Here is a 20,538-nt window from a genome sequence, read left to right as displayed (position 1 = left end):
TTTTATTAAAAGTCAAAATTGAACAACAGATGATAGTACATTTAAATAATCACAACATATAAAACAGGAATGTTGTGTAAACATATCTATTTGTCCCAAAGTCCTGCCTCTTTCATTCTATTTTGATAAAATCTCTCCAGCGTGTTGGCACATTTGTAATATTCTGTATCTGGGCTGTTGTATGCTCGGCAATTGGTAAAAATTCGAAGCATGTCTGCAGCAAAGAGGCGTTTATTTATATAATATCTATTTTTCAGTCGTTCAGTCATCGTCCTCAGATCTGTGGGAGTAATATAATTATTATTATAAAGTGTTTGTTTTCTTATTTTAATGCAACTGATGATGATAATATACTCACCCATTGGATATTTAATGTGATCATAATAATCTGGTGCTTCGGATTTCTCTACTGGTTTCTGAAACGGCCATGCACTATTATGGATCTATAAAAACAGATTCTAATTAGAATATAATTTAGTTAAAATATATTAACTGAAGAGATGAGAATTAGATGTGGGCTTAGTCATTTTGGTGAAAGTGATGCATTGGTATCACTCTAAACCTACTTGTAACACTGCTTTGACTATTTTGTGACAAGGTTTGGTCTTCTTGAGAAGAATGTCTGAGGGCTATCAAAGGTCATTTGAGCAAAGATTTGGACATTACTAAAATCTTCTTGGTGGTTTTCTTGAGTATAAACTTGTGAGAACTATGTTGGACTTTATTACTAGAATTAAACCATCACTCAACACAAGATCAGCCTTAGAAAATCACTTAATGTCCAAAAAGGCCAACATACGGCTCACAAGTTTATACCAAGACTAGACAAGAGGCATATCATAATAATGTAGATGAGGTTGCTAATGAACATAATGTGGCAGATTTGGCCACTTCAGGTTCCACTTCAAGCATGCTACATAGTTATTTTCACACAACAATTCAGATTATATATGAGCTTTTTGTGCCTAATGAGACTGCAATGAAAAATGAGCGTGTGTCATGGACGACAGCTTAGTACTTCATATTGAAATAAAGATGCCAGAACTACCGAAAACAGTTTTATTATTTGCTGACTGCTGTTACACAACTATGGGTAAGGATATATAATGACTGCAGAACACGTACCTGTATGGCCTAGTTCAGACCATTTCAAATAAATCTGCAGGTCCACAACAATAGAAGTACTGTTTGGCACACATAAACTAGGTAATCCAATCACTGTTTGTGAGAAACATGTAATGATATTCTTGAAATTCTTTCCAACAAAAGATGTTAGAGGCAGATAGGAATAATGGGATTGGGAAGCTTTCAATGTATCATCTAATGCTACGTAAGGATGAAGCAGAAAATCCTGTGAAAAGTGGGCCCAAGTGGATCAAATTATTTTGTAGATTTGACCATTTTTGTGACTAAGTAAGTACTTTATAAACTTTTACATCTTGGTTGTATGGTTGCAAATGTTCCATTTCTGCTATGTATAATGAGTCTTTTTTTTTTGTCCATGTACAGCTGACAAGAAATATCAACTCCACTCCATCTAATTACAGTTAAGTGTGCAAAATTTAAACCATCTAACATGCATCCTTTTAAACTCCCACAAATGAACGTGTTTTGCATTGCTATGGATATCTCATTTTTTTCAATTCTCAAAATTATTGTAATGCTACATGATTTTTTGAAAGACTTATCTCCCTTAAATTTAAATATAACATAATCAATGTTTATAGGGAGCATGCACAAAAAAGATGGATGAAACAGCAAAAGAAGTGCAAAGAAACTATATAAAGGAATTTGGATCCTAGACATTTTTGAACATATAGAAAAAACTTGATTTTAGTGTGTACCACAGATTATATTAAGTGTCATAGTGTGTTGAAACATCCTTACATTGGTGCAACATGAAGTGCCGAAGCAAGTCAAAACAGCAGTTGATTGACCACAGGTAAGTTCTATTTGGCTAAAACTAACAAGTCAGTTGGGAATGATTTTGACACTAAACCTTAAAAGCATTTACTCATTTCTCATTATTATTTGTATGGGGCCTATAATTAAACAAAAATATATATGCTAACCTGGTCATTCAAGGTTAACAAATGTTTTCTAAACACTTAGTTACAAAATTTTATTTCTGTATATGCCTTTTATCTGATCAAGCATGTAAATGACTTGATTGTGAAACATTATTCTAATACATGTTTAGCAACACAAGGGATTTGAAAACTATTATGTTACAATTGTCACATGTTCATTTCTGTCAGTGAGAAAATTTGTATGCATTTCAACCTATGAAAATAAATGCACATTTCAGGTTCTAACTTATAACAGATGGTGTTCCACGTAATTTACAAGTACTAGGAATGTTGGGGAATGGTCCTTGCCAGCTTTTTTTTTTTAACTGAAAGCATTTTAATTAAAAAGTCCATTTACTTCCAGCTTTTCAAAATATTTTACAGGAAAGCAAAATGTAGTGCCCTAAGCACACTTTTAATTCTCAGCTCTTCAAATCATCTTACTCACCTTAACTTGATTCAGTAAAGTTTTCAATGTTTGATAGAGTTGTTCAGGATCGGTGGGTTCTTGTTTAACAGCACTAATAAAAGTAATATTTAAAGATGTGCAACAATTTTTAAAATTATATAGAATGAGTTATAGAACATTTGAATGATTTCATTACTGAAATTATCTTACATTTTTTTATCTGACTTCCATCCAACTTCTCCTAAAATATAAATTTTAAGATTTTAAATGTATTACTAGAAAATATTAAATTAAAAATGTATAATTTAAAATCCTAAAAAATAAACAAAGTCATACCAATCAGTTTGAAATTGCACTTATTAATATGAAATGAGACCTTTTAGAGGTGTGTCTAAATTATATTGAAAATTTAAATAGTTTAAAATTATTTGATGTATTTCACATTACTTGAAAGTGATAGAATTTTCAAAATTCCTTTGTCTTTTCATTATTCACTAGTTCATCATAGCAGTTATTTTTGATTTTAATTGATATCATTCCTTCCTTTCTTCCTGTTATAATATCTTATAAATCAAACAAAATACCATGCATGGAAGACTATTATTTCAATTTTCAAGTAAATTGGAGCTTATTAAAATTTACATAAGTTACTGCAAAAATGTTTTTAAGACTCCAGAGCAATATTTTTGTTCTGATGACACAATTAAATCATTTTGTGTCCTTGGAACAAAAATATGAAAACGTAATTATTTATAAATACAATAATTGTAAGTTAAGCTCATTGTGCCACAGTTGCAACATTATGTTATTTTGGTTGACTGTTCAAAGACAGTTGTTGGTGGCCTTTGTGCTTGGCAACAGGATCCTCCTCAAAAAGAGATCACATTAACTGGTCAAATTGGAATTTTTGATTTCTTTTTAATAGTATCATGGCTTTCAACAATGCTTATTATAAACAAGACTGGACTGGCAAACACTAGAGGGCACTGGTTAAGATTGTGCTAAAGTTTAAACAAGAAATGTGTAATTTTTAAAATTTGAATGCTATTACAGTAGAGCGTCGGTTATCCGAAAGCATTCCAGTCGGCAAATTTAAATTTTCGCTAGTGCTGTGGCACTGCAATCTTTGGCTCCTCCAATATTTTTTTGTTGGTGTGTGTGTTTTAGTTGGCAGTACTGGCACTTTTGTGTGGTGTTTTTCCGAGGACTGTGTGTAGGGCTGAATTGAATGTTTTTGATACTAGATCATCTTCTAAAGTATATATTTTTTGGTTTTTATATTTTTCAATATATTTATTTTGTTTGTAAGAAATAATTTTTAACGATACAATAGCCACGATTATTATTTTAAAAAGTATACATTAGGCTTAACATCGATGAAAATTCAACGAGAAGTGACACGCAATGGAGAAAAATTTCAACATGGGATAAGTTTATATATTTTTTCGTACATATTCGGTTATCCGAACAACCTCAGTCCCCAATTGATTTGGATAAACAATGCTCTACTGTATTATTATTATTGAATGTGAAATCTTTGAAGCAATCATCAATGTTTAGCTACTGTAGTATTTTCTTTAATATTAATTTTGTACAATCTTTGTGATTACTCAGGATGTATTTTCTTCATAATTTGAAGTTTGGACTATGTACAAAAAGTCTAAAATAACTTTTGAGTCCATCTTTATCCCTTATACACTACCATAGAAGTATAAGAAGAGTTCTTCATACTTCTATGGTAGTGTATAAGGGATAAAGATGGACTCAAAAGTTATTTTAGACTTTTTGTACATAGTCCAAACTTCAAATTATGATTAATTTTGTAGTTTATATGGTGTGAGATTTCACTAATTATTATGTACTTAGTGCCTGAATATGTTTTTAATGACTTAACAGTGTAAATTTTGAGTTTTCAATAAAATCTGTTACTTGTAGGCAGATATATATTCCCTGTAATCAAAAGTTAAAAAGGAACTTGATAATATGATCACTTCAGGTGTTACATTGTCAATTGATAAACCAATGCTTGGAGTACATGCACTAGCTAACCTACAGTTCAGCAAACGGGCAAAGTTTGCATTGATCCCAGTAACATTATATCACACAAACAAAACAAAAGGTGTGAAAAAGACTTTAGCTGTATTTAATGAAAACAAAAAATAAAATAAAATTTCAAGATTTTGGTTATTATAAATTTTTATAATTGCAAACTAACTATACTACATATTTTTAATATTAATTATCTACAGGGGATTCATAGATATATTAATATTGAAAATTACTTTATGAGATAAATGAATATAAATGTAATCATGTTGGAGAAGTGATAATTACAGTAATTATTATGGTTTCTATTAATTCTCACATAAAAGAAGAAATGAAATTTCATTATAAATAATAAACTGACATTCAAAAATAAATTAAACTACACTATTTTAGCACTGACTAAAAACTTGTATCTCTCAAAATATGTCTGTTTTTAGGAATTTGTTATGTAAAATATACTTACTTATTCCAGGTATACTTTCAATAGGAATCTCCCTGACACCATCTTTAAAACAAGATAAACCGGGATAAACTTTCTGCATTTGTTCTTGTTGTCGTTCTATTAATTTTTTTATTATCTAAAAATAATCAAACAATTATTTTTGGCTGCTTACTTTTTATTAACATTTAATGGCCAATATTATGTTACCTCTTTCTGTTTTCGTATTACAGATGTAAATTCTGTATAAACTATGCATGGATTTAATTCACATCCCATAAGAGTTGCACCTTCATAATCTTTTATATAGCCCATGTATGCTGCTTTTGGAAGTTTAATATCCTTAGAAAAGCCCTGTAAAAATTTACTTTAGTGATATTTCATAACAACAATTACATAAAAATGAAATAATTAAAAATACCTGTTTCTTAAAATAACCAATTGCAAATTCATCAGCAAAGGTTAAAAAGTGTAAAATATTATGTTTGAGATGATAATCCTTTAGATGATTCATCAAGTGAGTACCATATCCCTAAATATTATTATTATTATTATTATATATATAGTTCTTAAACTCATTTAGAAATATTAATGTTATAATATGTAATTTTTACCTTAACTTGTTCATTAGAAGTTACAGCACAAAACACTATTTCAGTGAATCCTTGACTTGGAAACATTCTGAAACAAATCCCTCCAATGACTCTGCCATCTTTTATAAGTGATAATGTTTTATGTTTTCTGAAAAAATTGTGATTTTCATTTTAAATCTTTTTAAAGCATTTGCATAAACCAACTCAAAAACTTTTCTTACGGATCAAAGACAAGACGAGTTATATATTCTTTGGGCATTCTTGGTAACTGATGAGAAAAAACATTCTGGAGACCAACTAACCAGATTAGTGCCTGTCTGCTAACTTTCTTGGTAAGGGAATTGCCCACCACATGAAACTGGATTATACCTCTTCTTTCTTCTAATCTTGCAGCTTCATCACGTGCCGCATTTTCAGCAAATGTACTTGTCTACAAAAGAAGAATGTTTTAATAATTATAAAATACTAACTTTAAAAATTTATATTCATTTACCTCTGGTCCAATCATTTTACTTGGATCTGATATGGTTGCTAAAATTTTTACTACAACATCTCCTGGAATATCTCCTATATTAAAAATTATAATAATGTAAATCCTTGATTTTTTTTATAGGACATTAGTTAAAATGCTGAAATTTCTACCTTCAATTTTCCTTTTTTTTGCATCTTGCAAACTTGTATCTTCAAGAGGCCTTTTCTCTGCTAAAAAAAAAAAAAATATATACTGGTTGGTAAATTAAGCCAATCTCATAAACCAGCAAAAAATTATTTTAGTTGACTCTTATTCCAATTAGAGATCACCACAAAGTCTACTCTAACAGATATTTAAAAATATTTAATTTGATTCAAATGAATTATTATTTTTGATCTTTAACCAATTCGATGTTGAAATTTTTATTTGTTGCCTGTGACGCCATGTTAAATTTTCATCGATGTTAATCCTGTTTACTGTATCGTAAAAAATTATTTTAGGCTTATTATGTTTCACAAACAAAATATATTTTAAAAGTTCGTTTTAATATAAAAATTGTGACGCGAAGTGACATCTAGTGTCAAAAAGTTCCAACGTAGGACAGGTTAAAAGATCAAGTTTTCAAACTAAATTTTTAATTAGTTAAAACGTCTAATTTTAACAATTTATTAATTCTGAATAAATAGTTCTCTAAGAATTTTATTATATAAAAGTAATTTATTCCATTATTATTATTATTAATCTGTAATCCTAAAACTATCTTTGAAAGGGCAAAAAGCAGTTTTTATTAATAAATCCTATAATCCATTATTAAAGTACAAATTCATCCATCCCTTTATTAATTTATAAAAATTAGGAAACTTTGATTCTGTAACAATAAATTGTTTTTAATTTTGTCAACACTTCTAGCCCATCTTTTTTGCACCGTGAAACTTTGAGTTACCACATAGATTATTTATTCATATTCATAATGTGTAACTAACATGGCATTTTTAAATCTGAAAATATGGCAATTGATATATTATACCAGGAGCTCAGTCCTAAGGTCTTCCACATGCTCTCCTCAGCATTAGGTGAAGATTTATTATAAAATTCAAACACTATTAGTTTTAAAATTTTTATGTAAAATATTTTTTACAATAAAAATTAGACGTTAGCCATGTAATTTTTAAAAAAATCTACATCTATTAGGAAAAACTAAATGCCTATATTAATTGTTGGAACAATTAAAATTAACTGGTTTGATTTTTACCATCAAATACAAGTTCTAAATTGCAACCTTTAGATCAACAAATTTTATATATGATAAGCTTTCTATATAATAATTTAATGTTGCATGTTACTGAAGGTGGATTATAAGATTTTGGAGTGAACCTGCTAAATGCAAAGCAAATGATTAACAAAGCTTGGAATGATAGCACAGTTGCAAACTGCTTTTGGTCAATTGGAATTTGTGGTGACTATATTAAAGAAGAGTGATGAAAAGTATCATTGAAAAATTCTGTCAACATTGACAGAATTTTTCATACTTATCTGAAAATGACATTTTTTGTTTTTTTTTTTATTCAACGACAAACAAGTGAGGTAGAAACAAATCCTGTCAAGGACAAATAATACACTACTGTTATATGTAAGCTCTTGACTTTTCAAGGTGATTTCTAGAAACTAATCATTCAGCACAATCTCATGTAACACTTTTTCACTAATAGTGTGAATATTTTGTGTATATGTATGTATCTAAAAGATAATAAAATATAATGTAATCTAAGTCTAACTATATTGTATGTGTTATGATGTTTACATTCTCATTAAAATAATGCTTCTTTCCATAATTTTAATAAGTTGAAGAGGAAGGGACAGAAAAATTTTCTGAGTCTACTGTATAAGTGTAACAAACATACCATTTCCTTCTGTAGCTTGACTTGCCTTAGGAGTTCTAGCTACACTAAGCAAGCCAGGACTGAGATTGATGGTAGTGAAACCTTCACTTCCTGCTTCAGGAGAGGTAGATACATTGAGTTTCTCAAATTTTCTTATAGGACCACCATTTGTAGTTGTACCAGAAGAAGCTAAATTAATTTATCATATATTTAAGGAATATGTTTTAAATTAAGGAATATTTATAAAAACAATTACCTCTTTCTGTTGGAATTGTATTTGTGGTTGTAATAAGACCTTGTTTAAAATCTGGATCCCAAATTGGAGAATTTGCACCATAAACTTCCTCTTCAAGCATTGAAAGAAATCTAAGAAGTTAATTATTTTTTATTTAAATAATGTTTTCTAACAATTTTTTTTAAAAAACATTAAATTGAACTTGCCTTGGAAAATGAGTTAATACTAATGTCCGCTTTTCTGGAGGCATTTTATCTTTGTCTGCCCGAAATTTGTCTAATAACTGTCTTCTCATCGTCTGAAATACAGATCTTAATAATGTACGACCAAATATACCTGTCGTTTCATAATGCTGAAGACTGTCACAGAATGCAGGAACATGACAATAGCACAGCCACCTTATAACATTATCATAAAAATCAATATTTTTGAATTCATACTGAAAAGTACAAAGTAAAGCCATGATTTTACCTTGTATAATTCACTTTATATGCAGACACATCTTCATTGGGAGAATGTTGCCGTCTGGCCAAAGGAGTCTCCAGTTTCCAATGGTTCAGACAATGAAGGAACATTTTAGCAAGTTCATACATAGTTTGCCATTCTTTAGCAGATAAATGCCCAAATTTATAAATCACAAAATTTGTAACTCCCTACAGAAAGAAATAATATAAGTCTTAAGTCTTAATAATAATAACTAAAATATTTTATAACTATTTATTATACTTAATTATATTTACCTTAGCAATACTTGGTTTTTCAAATGGAGGATTACCTAAAGGTCCTTCTACAGAAGGTTTTGTCATCTGAAGTATGCTCTTTCGTAACAACTGAAACAAAGAAAATATTAATAAATAAAAAATAACCATAATAATAAATTTCTATATCAAATATATATAAATTTTAAGTTACTAGTTATCAAAATCTTATTTTATATAATTATAAATAAGTTTAATCTGTTATATACAGGTATCCTCCACTTTACAAAAGTTTTTCTTAAGCCATTTCACTTTTATGAAAGATCTACATTAAAACCTATTTTGCTAACTAAAAGAAATCCAAAGAGGATTTTTCCTTTTATTGAAAAAGCAAAAAGAAAAGAAAAAAAATAACATTTAAGGTAAACGCACCGGTAGTGGACACTGCACGAGTAGTGGACACTTTGAACTTCAAATATGAGTAATAAGGTTGTAGATGGCTTCACTGTTCAAACATACAAATCATTCAGTAGACAGAAGTTTTGTCTACTGAATGATTTGTATGTTTGAACAGTGAAGCCATCTACAACCTTATTACTCATATTTGAAGTTCAAAGTGTCCACTTCTCGTGCAGTGTCCACTACCGGTGCGTTTACCTTAGTGTTTGTTTTGAGCAAATCTTTTTAGAGGCATTGTGCTACTCAAGCAGCAAGAGGAGTTACTAACTTCCTTCCTCAGGAATGTACAGTACATACATCACATTATCATAACTTTGCATTGTGTCTATGGAGCATCTTATGTTGATTTTGTGCATGTATTAAATTTGACTGTGCTCACAGAAAGAAAAAAGCTGTCAAAGTTTCTATTAGTTTTTGCTAATAACAATATGGTCTCTTAGTCAGCATTCATTTAGTAATAGATAAAATGGAAAGTCTATTGCTTAAGTGCATTGATAGGTGTACAAAGCATAGTGTTCTGTCAAATTATCTTTACTTAAGAAATCAGCTAGTCTTTTAGATAAGCTGAAACAAAACAACAAATAATAGTAATAAAAATATTAAGAAAGCCAAATTTAAAGTAATTAAATATAAATAAAATGTCACCAAGTTTTGTGATGTATAATAATAATTAATACTATAATATAGCATTGTGTGGAGTATATTGTATGCTGACGATATAGTGATAACTTTTTCTGATAAAAAAACTCAAATTCTACAAGAGAATTTAAACAACATTCTAAAAAAATTAAATATTTATATGGAAATAAACAGGCTGGTAAGCAACAATAGCAAAACAAATTCCTCTGCTTTGCTAATAGAAACGAAAAAGTTAATCCTGATCACCTAAAAATTGAAATTGAAAGATTAAATGTTATAAAGTATCTAAGTATAAAAATAGATGACATTGCCTTGTCTTTAGCTAAGTATATTGAGATAAGTAATAAAATTCAAAGCTTTTTAAGTATATCACACATGCATGGAATCTAAAATAAGATATGGAATATCAGTTTGGGGAACTGCATCCTTACATGTAATTAACAAACTCCAGGTAGTACAAAATCGCTTCATTCGTTCAATTTATAATCTACATTTCAGGGAATCAGTGTCAAAACTTTACCGTACTGACAAAATTGATAGAATATGCAAAATTTACACAAAACAAGTCCTACTGGAGAGCTATAAATTTATAAAGGGTAATAAAGAAAACAGTTGTCTCGGGAACAAGGTAAGTGAACATCGAAATGTATCGACATGGGATACTTGTAGGACTAGTGGATATAATCTTCCAATTGTCAAACTAACGGTGGGAAAATCTGCACCAATCTTCCAGATAAGTACAATAGAACCTCCATTATCCGGATTTTTGATTATCCGGATTGTTCAAAATAAACAAAAATTTTACGAATTTGCTGATTTGCAATTGGTGAATTACGACAGTTTATGTATGTGATGAAATGCATAACTTTTTTTGTTTCAACGTCGTCTCACTTAGCACAGTGGTCGTAAACTCTTAAATATATTTTACATAGTAATAAAAATATAACTTGACATACGTATTTATAAATAATTTATATTCAAATTATATCATTTCTATGACCAAGGACGGTGTAAGGCATGGATGAAGTGGGCCACCGCCTATGCCTCGCGGTCCGAAGGGCCTCGCACCTCGAAGGTTTATGCATTACTTAAAAGCCGCGAACGCGAAGAAAAAATTTTACTCGTCATAAAATGATAAATAGTTTGTCAAATTTTTATTCATAAAAATGCAGTTTCAACTGCTTTTTATTTTATGATATCCGTCTTCTTGCACCACCAGAGGGCCTTTTAAACAATAGGTAGTCTGTTAGCGTTGATCAGTAGTAGTCCAAATTCAATATGAACGTTAGTTTCTTGAAAATTTGATCACGATTTAAATACAGTATTTACTTTTAATATTACCGATATGTCATCGAAAAGAAAATGTGTTATATTATCATTAAAAGACAAATTAAAGTATTTGTTTCGATTATTCGGATTTTTCCTTATCCGGACTACCTTCATCCCCAATTAGTCCGGATAATCGAGATTCTACTGTATTTACATTTTTTTTTTTTTTTTGTAGCTTGATACCTCTCTTAAGTCATTATTTAATCTATTCCAATAAAAAATTATGTTATAGTGATTATTATTAACTAATCTACAAGAATCAAAAAATAACATTAAGTAGCAGCTTGTGTTTTGGTTATTGTTTGTACAACCCTTTTATTGTTTGTAGATACTTGAAAAAGGCCTATTTAGTCACAGTGTCTTTTTGATAAATAAAAAATATATATTTCAATATTCAATCTAACTTAACTATCTGCTTAAGTTTACCCATGTTTTTCACATTTTTTGGCAATTGTGATAGCTTAAAGAAAACGTGAAAAAATAAACAATTAAGAATTAATTGTTTGTATTTTCCAAAAAATATTTAAATTTGATGAGAAATATACATTGGTTAAATATGTTTATGGAAACCATATCTTACAATAGTTATGGAAAAAAATAGAGGAGACACATATGAAAGTTGAGAAATGATCAAAGGGATCATCTCTGAAATTAGGATGAGAATGGCTATCCTAGATATATAACTTTCCTCTTTAAGGAAGAACATTTTTTTAAGAAATTAGAATACAAAATGTCTTTCTTTGATTTTGGATAGTTGTTATAAAATTTTATGAATTTCATAAAACTTCCAACAAGTATAAGGGACCAGTCTGAAATATAAATATCAATAAATAAATTATTGATATTATATTACAATACACAACATGTTCAATATGCTGTATTTCATTAGAAATAAATAATATCCTCAAGGCACTGTGCAAAATTGCCATGAATGGGATGCCTTAAATGCAACATTTTCATCAATACAAACTATTTATCTAAATTTTATGGCCATTTTATAGAATGAATTTATGAAGAAAAGATTCAAAAATTACATTCATAAATGATCTTTCATTACCTTGAATAAATAGAAATAAACTTGTTTGGTATCTGCATCTTCTTCTTTGTGCACACACATAAAGAGATTTTCCACGTCAACAACAATACCTAATAATCTGTTTAATTCCTCCTCTGGAGCAGTTTCTAAATGTGAAACATGAGAGCCTAAAAAACAAAAATGAAAATAATCAACTTCTGTTTTCAATATATAAAAATATACTTAAGTAATTTTATCATTTATACCTAAAATATGTCCACAACTTCGACAGGGATCATTGAGACTGACTAGAGGCTGAGGACCATCGAGACGAGGAGGAGTAGGAGGTGGATTTGGGTTTTTCCAACCATTACACTTACACCCATCTTCAGCCTGAAAACATCAGTAATTAATTTACCTCTTTAGACTATAAGAAATAAAATATGTTTATGTAGTCTTTTGTTTGAAATTACTCACTGTACAAGATGAATAAATAGCTAATTTTTCTAATTTTTTACTTCTTGGCCAATTTTTGACTTGTGCTTTTTTCTGAGCAATTCTCTGTAAGTTGTTTTGTCTGTTGGATTCACCGCTTCCACTCTGTGAGTTACTCTGGGTTGAACCCGAAACATCTTCATTTGCTGATGTAACATTAGACATTTTTTATAACTGAAATAATAAACATTCTACATTACAAAAATGTCTAAATTCATTGTTATAAAAAATAATAAACCTAATCTATATATATATATATAATACTTAGCTTAAAATCATCATAATTTTTCATTTTTTTTATGACAGAAAAAAATTAAACAGAAACTGCCACTGGAAATTGATTATTCAAGACAAAAATTTTGATGATTCATCTATGTTAGGAATAAGTGTTTACCAAGGATATATGACATTACAATACAGGAGACATGTAGCATTATAATACAATTTCTTTGTTAGTCTCAATGCACAGTGAGAGCTATACATTTATCTATAAATATTATCAGTGCAGACAATGCTATCTGCAAAAAGTAAGTAATTATTTCTTTTCTAGAAGGGTCAATATGAAACATAACTATTCAGCTTCATTGAAGGAAGCTGATGTTTTAAATGCTCTTTAAGATAGTCATGGATACTAAGATTATGTTTTTTGTCCTGAAGGAATCCAAGAAATATATTTAAAAGTTAATTCATTATTGCTGTATAACAGTAATATTTTTTGCAAATCCTTCTTTGTTATTTTTGCAGATGACGCAGACATATCTACAGATGAATCGAATCTGCTTCTGACAATGACTTGACAAATGACAATGACAAATTATTATTGCAAAAATGAAAGGACTTCCATGTAAACCCTCAAAACAAAAGTTGCTAGAGAAAGCAGAACGGAGAACTGTAGGTGATGTACAAAGTGCATCACAAGAATAAAATAATGACAATATCATTCTAGAACAAGTTGCTAATGCAATAGCATTCAAAAATTAAGAGTCCAACAATCAGATTAAATGACTGAGTTTTCAAAGATGAAACTATAGTAATTGCTGCTGCAGTAAACCTACTTTCAATGGAGAAGAAAAAAGACATTAAACCTAAGTTTATGCCTGCTGTTGAATGTGGATTTTTATAAAACTGTTCTGAAATTTTACTGAAACTAAACTTGACTTATTTAATTGGTGTTAAAGATAAGAACATCAGATCAACAAGAATACCAAAAATTTGGAGTTTTAAAAACTAAAAATAAAAATACAATAAAGCTTACATTATTATTCCACTACAGAGTGGAATAATAATGTAAGTTTTGACATTATTATTCCACTCTGTAGTGGAATAATAATGTCAAAACTTGCAGTAAGTGTTAAATATGTTACTTTAAAAAAATTGAAGCATTTTGTCCTATCTCCAAAATGACACCCAAATTTCTCTGTGGTAATATAAAAATTACACACATCAGTCTGAAAGTATTGCAATAACATGCATGAAGAGTATTAATACAAATTTTCAATGTTGACACTCATAACATGGAAGAAAGAACATCAAATGCAAATATAATAAAAGTTATTCATGGTCCAAAAAGATATGCTGTTTCAAGAATATCTGATATAGTCATCATTAAATTAATTTTGAACACCACACCTGAGAATATTATATTGAAATGACCAAAAATGAAGGTAAGAAGTCTATAATAATGATTGGGAAGAGTTAGATTATATTACATTGGAAGCATGTATGGGTTTGTTATTGCTAGCTGATGTATATAAATCATATGGTAAATCCACCAAAAGTTTATGGAAAGCTTATGTTGTTAAAACATTTTCATTGCATACGAGGGGTGTTCAAAAAGTATCAGACTTTTATTTTTCCCACGTAAACCAATGATGCACGGGAGGTCTCTTTCGGTGGAGTTATGGAGGGGACAGTCATGCACAGTCCTGAATTTTTTCCCGCCTGCAGGAAGCGTCTGTCTCTGGCAGTCGGCGTATGAGTGAGGACATGTAGTGAGTGCTCGTCGGATTCCACTAAGTTGGAAAATGACTGAAATTTTGCCAAAACCTTGGCAATACTCAAGCGGAAACCATTCGCAAGATTCAGCAGGCTTTCAGGGACGATCCTCGAGGCCAAAAAAAGATTGGCAGGTCCGCAGCAATGTCAAGGTCATGTTGACAGTTTTTTCAACTCCCGTGGGATGGCGTATTGTGAGTATGCACCACAAGACCAAACCGTTGCAAAGGAGTACTAACAGGAGGTCCTTCATCGTCTTTGTGATGCTGTGTGATGCAAACAACTGGATCTGTGGTCAACCAAAACTTGGCAGCTCCATCATGATAATGCACCCACCCATTCTGCACATCTGATTCGGACTTTCGTTGCCAAATACAACATTCCTGTGGTTCGTCACGCTCTGTGTGACTTTTGGCTATTTCCCAAGCTGAAAATGCCACTAAAAGGAACCCGATTTTAGTCAAGAGAAGACATCATGCGGAATGCGACGGACTGGCTGATGGCCATTCCAAAAGATGCGTTCCAGCAGTGTTTCCAGCAATAGCAGGAGCGCTGGGAGAAGTGTATACATTACCAAGAAGACTACTTTGAAGGGAATTAGGGTTTTGTACCTCAAAATCAATAAATGTATTTTTGCCGACCAAAGGTCCGATACTTTTTGAACACCCCTCGTATCATGCGTGTAATGTTTTGATGATAAATCCAATCATCGGGAGAGAAGAAAACCTGACAAATTAGCACCTTTAAGAGAATTCATATATGTTAGGACAAGTGCAAAAAAAAACATTAAAATGTTAAGGACTGCTAGAAAAATAAACCAGATCTGCCTATAATGGCAGGAAAAGAACAGAAAATTTATAAAAAGGTTTCAGACAGACAAAATTCAAGATGAAGACACTTCTGAAACCTTCTGTTTCAGAAGTGTCTTCATCTTGTCCTTTCTACACCTCAGGAAATAATCTCACTACAGAGTCACGCTTAGGGTTGCCACCTCAGAACTTAGTCTCGCCCAGAGATTTAAGAAACCAAAAAAAACCCCATATGCATACATATACAGTTTTTTTTTTTATTTTTTTCAATATTTTTTATTTATATAAATCCTGTAAAAAACAATTAAGTGTTAATCGTACGTCATTAAAGGTTGATGAAAATCGCGATAAAATTTTTTTGTGCGGGTAAAAATTTTTGAATTAAAAAACATCCAAAAATAATATATATATATATATACTGTATGTATTTTTTTCTTTTGAGGGTCCAACAGACCGTTTGTTATGTAATGCTATTTAACCTGTTTAAGTCTAACTCTAACTACATATTATAACTTACCATTAATCATCAACCAACATGAACACTGATTATCAAACTATCAGCTATGTACGCTATATCATTTCACTCTCAATAGACATCTCTTGACAGTACAGTCACAAGAAAGAGTACATCCACATAACATGCAGCAGCACCGCGCCTATGCCAGTTATAGACGTTACGTCTTTAAACCAACGACTACCACACTAGTAATTCGGTACACGGGGAAGAAATATATGCGACGGTTTGCATATAATTTTGTACATATTCATTTCAACTTGCACAACCCTGAGAAATATTAATTAACCCCGGAGCCCGGAGATAACTCACTCAATCCCGGACAGGTGGCAACCTCAGTCACGCTTTTTTAAAAGTCTAATAAATAAATTTTAATATTTTATTAAATATACTTTTTTAATTATGCCGTCAACAGAGGGAAGATTTTAACATTTTGCATATTGAAGTGGACAAGAAGCCTCTAAAGAAAACTATTCAACTCCACACTGTGAGACTGTTATTGAAACACACACATGCAAATGGAAAAGTAATCATTTTCTACAATATACTCGACACTAGTGCTTACAATGCTTTTATGTTATGGACAAAAATATATCTGGAATGAAAGAAAAAATATTTTACATACAAGGATATCTTTAGAAAAACTGGGCAAGCCTTTGATAACTCCATATTTCAAATCTAGAAAAGGCTATCAAAGAATTAATAAGCAATCATTAATTCCAAAAAAAAAGATATATGTTTCTACTAGTGGCACCATCCTCAATACCAGTAAACATGCAAGATGTAAATTTTGTCCTTCTAAAAATGACAATAAAACTGCTTTATACTTGCACAAATTGCAATAAATACTCATGTAAATGTCATGTTTCTTTTCTTAAATTGGAAGAAACACTATAATATGTTATGATTTATACATTATATTACAATCTTTTCTAACTTTAATAATAATAATAAAAACTAATGCACTACATGACTTGTATGTTTTCATTTATAGATTTTTAACAGAAAGATATACAGTAGAGCATCGATTATCTGAAACAACTCGGGACTGGGGTTGTTCGGATAACCGATCATGTATGAAAAAAATATATTAACCTATCCCATGCTGAAATTTTTCTCCATTGCGTGTTGCTTCACGTTGATTTTTGTTAATGTTAAGCCTTATGAAATTTTTTAAAAATAATCTATATATTGTATTGTTAGAAATTATTTTTTTATTTTGCACAAACAAAATAAAGAAATAATTTTTAACGATACAATATGGTCACGCCAGTGCCGACAGCTAAAACACGTACACCAACAAAAATATTGGAGTAGTCCAAGACATAGCCAAATATTGCAGCACCACAGCACTAATGGAAGTTTGAATTTGCCGACTGGATCACTTTTGGTTAACCGATGTTTCAGTTGATCGGTATTCAAATAATTGATGCTCTACTGTACTTGTTTGTTATCTAATCTATCAAATTTAAGACGACTAAGAAAACTATGACTGAAAATTACACCCTGCCTAGCAATGTAAAACATCATACTGTATAATTGGATGCATTGTCTAGAAAACTTGCTAGCTGTCACTTAACATGATTTCTAGTAGCTTTCTGAGAAAACATCTACTGTTACTTTGATGTTAGTAAATGAAACAAATTAAAGCAAACCAACTGGTTTAAACAGTAATTTATTTTCCAGCAATATCTTAACCAGTATTTTATTCAGACTTCTATTGTTTTCACATAAATCAAAATGTTTAGTCAGAGATTATAAACTGTAATTCATGTTATAATACTAGAGGCAGCTTAATAGATAATAATCATGGAGAATAATATATATTATATATTATCTATTTGCTATAGGAGTTGTAAACTAACTTACTTTTTTATTACTAGTAAAATGGTAAATTTTCAAAACTACCAGTAATTGCTACATTTTGATTCCAAATGAAAAAATTAGCACATTAGTGATTTTAGTTGTTGACTCATCAGTGAACAGAAACTAAACAATCACTACAGTCCCCACAGTGAAAGAGTAGACATGAGTCAGGATGAGCTGGAAGGGTCTGTCAGATGAAAAGGATGGAAGAGACATGGGGTAGTTGACACATGTATCTTATCTCTTTCAGCTGTTTTGTTTTTCACATTTTTAAAACGTTTTTCCATTTGTCACAAATAATTTTATTACTGTGATCCACGAATCAACTTCCATGTCTCCTTCCATCCCATTCATCTGACATAGATCCTTCCAGCTCAGGCTGATTTGCATTTATTCTTTTGCTGCACAGACTATAGTCAACTAAGTCCAATTAAATTCCTTTTCATCTATTTTTAAAGCAACAGCTTCTTTCAGAATAAACATTTAGCTTCCAAAAGTTATTACATAGCTACCTAATTTTACCAAATATACCAACAGAAAATATCAATTACTAGCATATTTACTGATGCTTTTTTTAAAACTGATTATGGTAAACTGTTTACCAATAATTCAATTCCTAACTTGAAAGGTTTAATACATTTGCAAATCATTCTACACTATTTTGCAGGGGTTAAAATGTAAAACAGGAGTTGCTAATCTGCCTTTTGACAAAGCTGCTTTTGCACTAAAACCATTTTAACAGTCATATCAGCTGATACTATCAGACCATATTCCAAAAGATCCAGCATGGATTTGTTTAACTTTCCCAGCAACATTTAAAACGTGTGCCACCAACTTCTTATATTTTTGATTATTATGAAATGGCAAAAAGCTTAATTTTGAAGGTATGGATGGGTTTTATAAAAAACCGTAAGTGCAAATAAGGAGTAAAATTGTCAATAAGTCAGACCCTACTCCAGACGTGACATGACCCTGTTATCTCCCCACCCAATCAACTTTTAACCACCAAAATTTAATAGCATCAATTCCTCTAATATACAAACCTCCCTGAAAAATTTCAACAAGAGTTATTAAGCTTCAAAGAGAGTGAACAAAATTATGTCCCCCACCCACATAGAAAATCCTCTGAATTTTTTTGCATTTCTTGATGTTTCAAAGTCCCCAGAGTCCAAAAACAAAAATCTCGGGGTGTCATTTTTTGACCAATCACTATACTTTTCCTCTATTATATATATCAGAGCTGGAAAAGTAAAATGAATTCATATATTCATTTACACTCATACAATTTAGCTGTCAAACAGTATGTCATATCCATTGAAGTTTTTCTACTAATTCTGATACAAGAAGTCATACCTGTTGCTTAATGTCAGCCAAATGTATTCAAAAATTCAGTTCTGGCTACAACATCAATAAGAAATTCTGGCATTTACTTGGTCACATTTAGGTTCTGTATCAGTATCATTAGTGAATGTCAATAAGTGCAACAACTTCATCTAAATGCATAAAGCAACAATAAATTATAATCACTATTTTATCATTGTTGACTACTGCTGACAAAATAGAAACAATTTTTTATGACAAATTAAGAGTTTTGCCACGTTTAGCTAGAAAAACACATCCGTAAAACATCACCCGAGCTATTCTTGGAGTCTCGACCGTTCGACATCGCTCGGTCGGATCCAACTTTTCGAACACACCCACCATTATTTATACCGCTGCCAATCGGATTGGTTCTTCACCGCAACCATCAAAAAGTCAGAAGCGAACTTCACAGTCACTTCTCACCCTTCATCAACACCGAACTGCTACATTAACTGCCATTTCGGACAAACAAGACAGATCAACCAGTTCTAGAACAAATTTGCTTTAAGGATCCCTATCAGACAATGCACTAAAGTTTGTATCTGAAATGTCATACAACAAAAAACAAGTTATGGTGGTTGTAAAGACATTGTTATTTACAAGATAACAATTAGGTATTTTATGATGTAAACAATAAAGTTACAAAATCCTATTATGTAGTCTGTATATACATAAGTAATATTATCAAGTTACCTGTAATTACTGCACAAATAAAGAATTTAAACATATTAATTGATTAATAATATTGAAAAGCTATGCCAATTATATAAATTCTGATTGATAAAGCTGAAATTAAGATTATTTTTCACTTAAATTTAGAATAAATCAACAAAATTTGTAATAATTGTTTTATGATTGAAAAATAGGTTGATCTTTACCTATGTGTACAGTCATGGCTGCAGTGGGGATCCGTAGAGTAGGTTAGGTTAAGTTAGACCGTGGGTCCCCACTGTGCTGTCATGACGGTGCACATAGGTATAGATTTACCGAAAAATAAAGGAAGGAATTCTTACTTCAGACTCTTTTCAGCAATTTCACCGATAATAAATAGATTTACTTAAATTTCATTATTCTTAATCTGTGTTGTTTCAATTCTTCATGTTGATTAAATATTCACGTCATTAAACATAATCATTTCTGATCTCGACATTCAAAACAAAAATAGCCTAAAGCACGCCATGTTGTTTCTTCTGAAAACGTTGCCAGCTTCATCG

The 20,538-nt window shown here is 30.6% G+C and overlaps 1 protein-coding gene across 2 annotated transcripts; it reads right to left on the bottom strand.

The window, feature by feature from the left end:
- Positions 1-56: 56 nt before the first annotated feature.
- Positions 57-20,538, bottom strand: LOC111619142 (histone acetyltransferase KAT2B-like). Of its 2 annotated transcripts, none has more exons than XM_023360816.1 (20): positions 20,338-20,538; positions 12,761-12,952; positions 12,550-12,676; positions 12,326-12,471; positions 8,884-8,973; positions 8,615-8,796; positions 8,350-8,541; positions 8,165-8,274; positions 7,930-8,097; positions 6,199-6,258; positions 6,050-6,123; positions 5,778-5,986; positions 5,578-5,704; positions 5,385-5,495; positions 5,174-5,317; positions 4,988-5,102; positions 2,689-2,719; positions 2,518-2,590; positions 359-443; positions 57-280 (listed from the first exon to the last, which is right to left on the bottom strand). In XM_023360816.1, the coding sequence occupies exons 2-20, from the start codon at positions 12,941-12,943 to the stop codon at positions 87-89; spliced, it is 2,421 nt and encodes an 806-aa protein (XP_023216584.1). In that variant the 5' UTR covers positions 12,944-12,952; positions 20,338-20,538; the 3' UTR covers positions 57-86. The 2 variants fall into 2 exon arrangements, with proteins under 2 accessions (XP_023216584.1, XP_023216585.1); XM_023360817.1 differs by lacking the exon at positions 20,338-20,538 and adding an exon at positions 19,316-19,913.

The sequence above is a fragment of the Centruroides sculpturatus genome, unplaced genomic scaffold (assembly GCF_000671375.1).
Source record: "Centruroides sculpturatus isolate CEXI.00-Female unplaced genomic scaffold, Cexi_2.0 scaffold87, whole genome shotgun sequence".
NCBI lineage: Eukaryota > Metazoa > Arthropoda > Arachnida > Scorpiones > Buthidae > Centruroides > Centruroides sculpturatus.
This window is presented reverse-complemented; position numbering and strand designations above follow the sequence as displayed.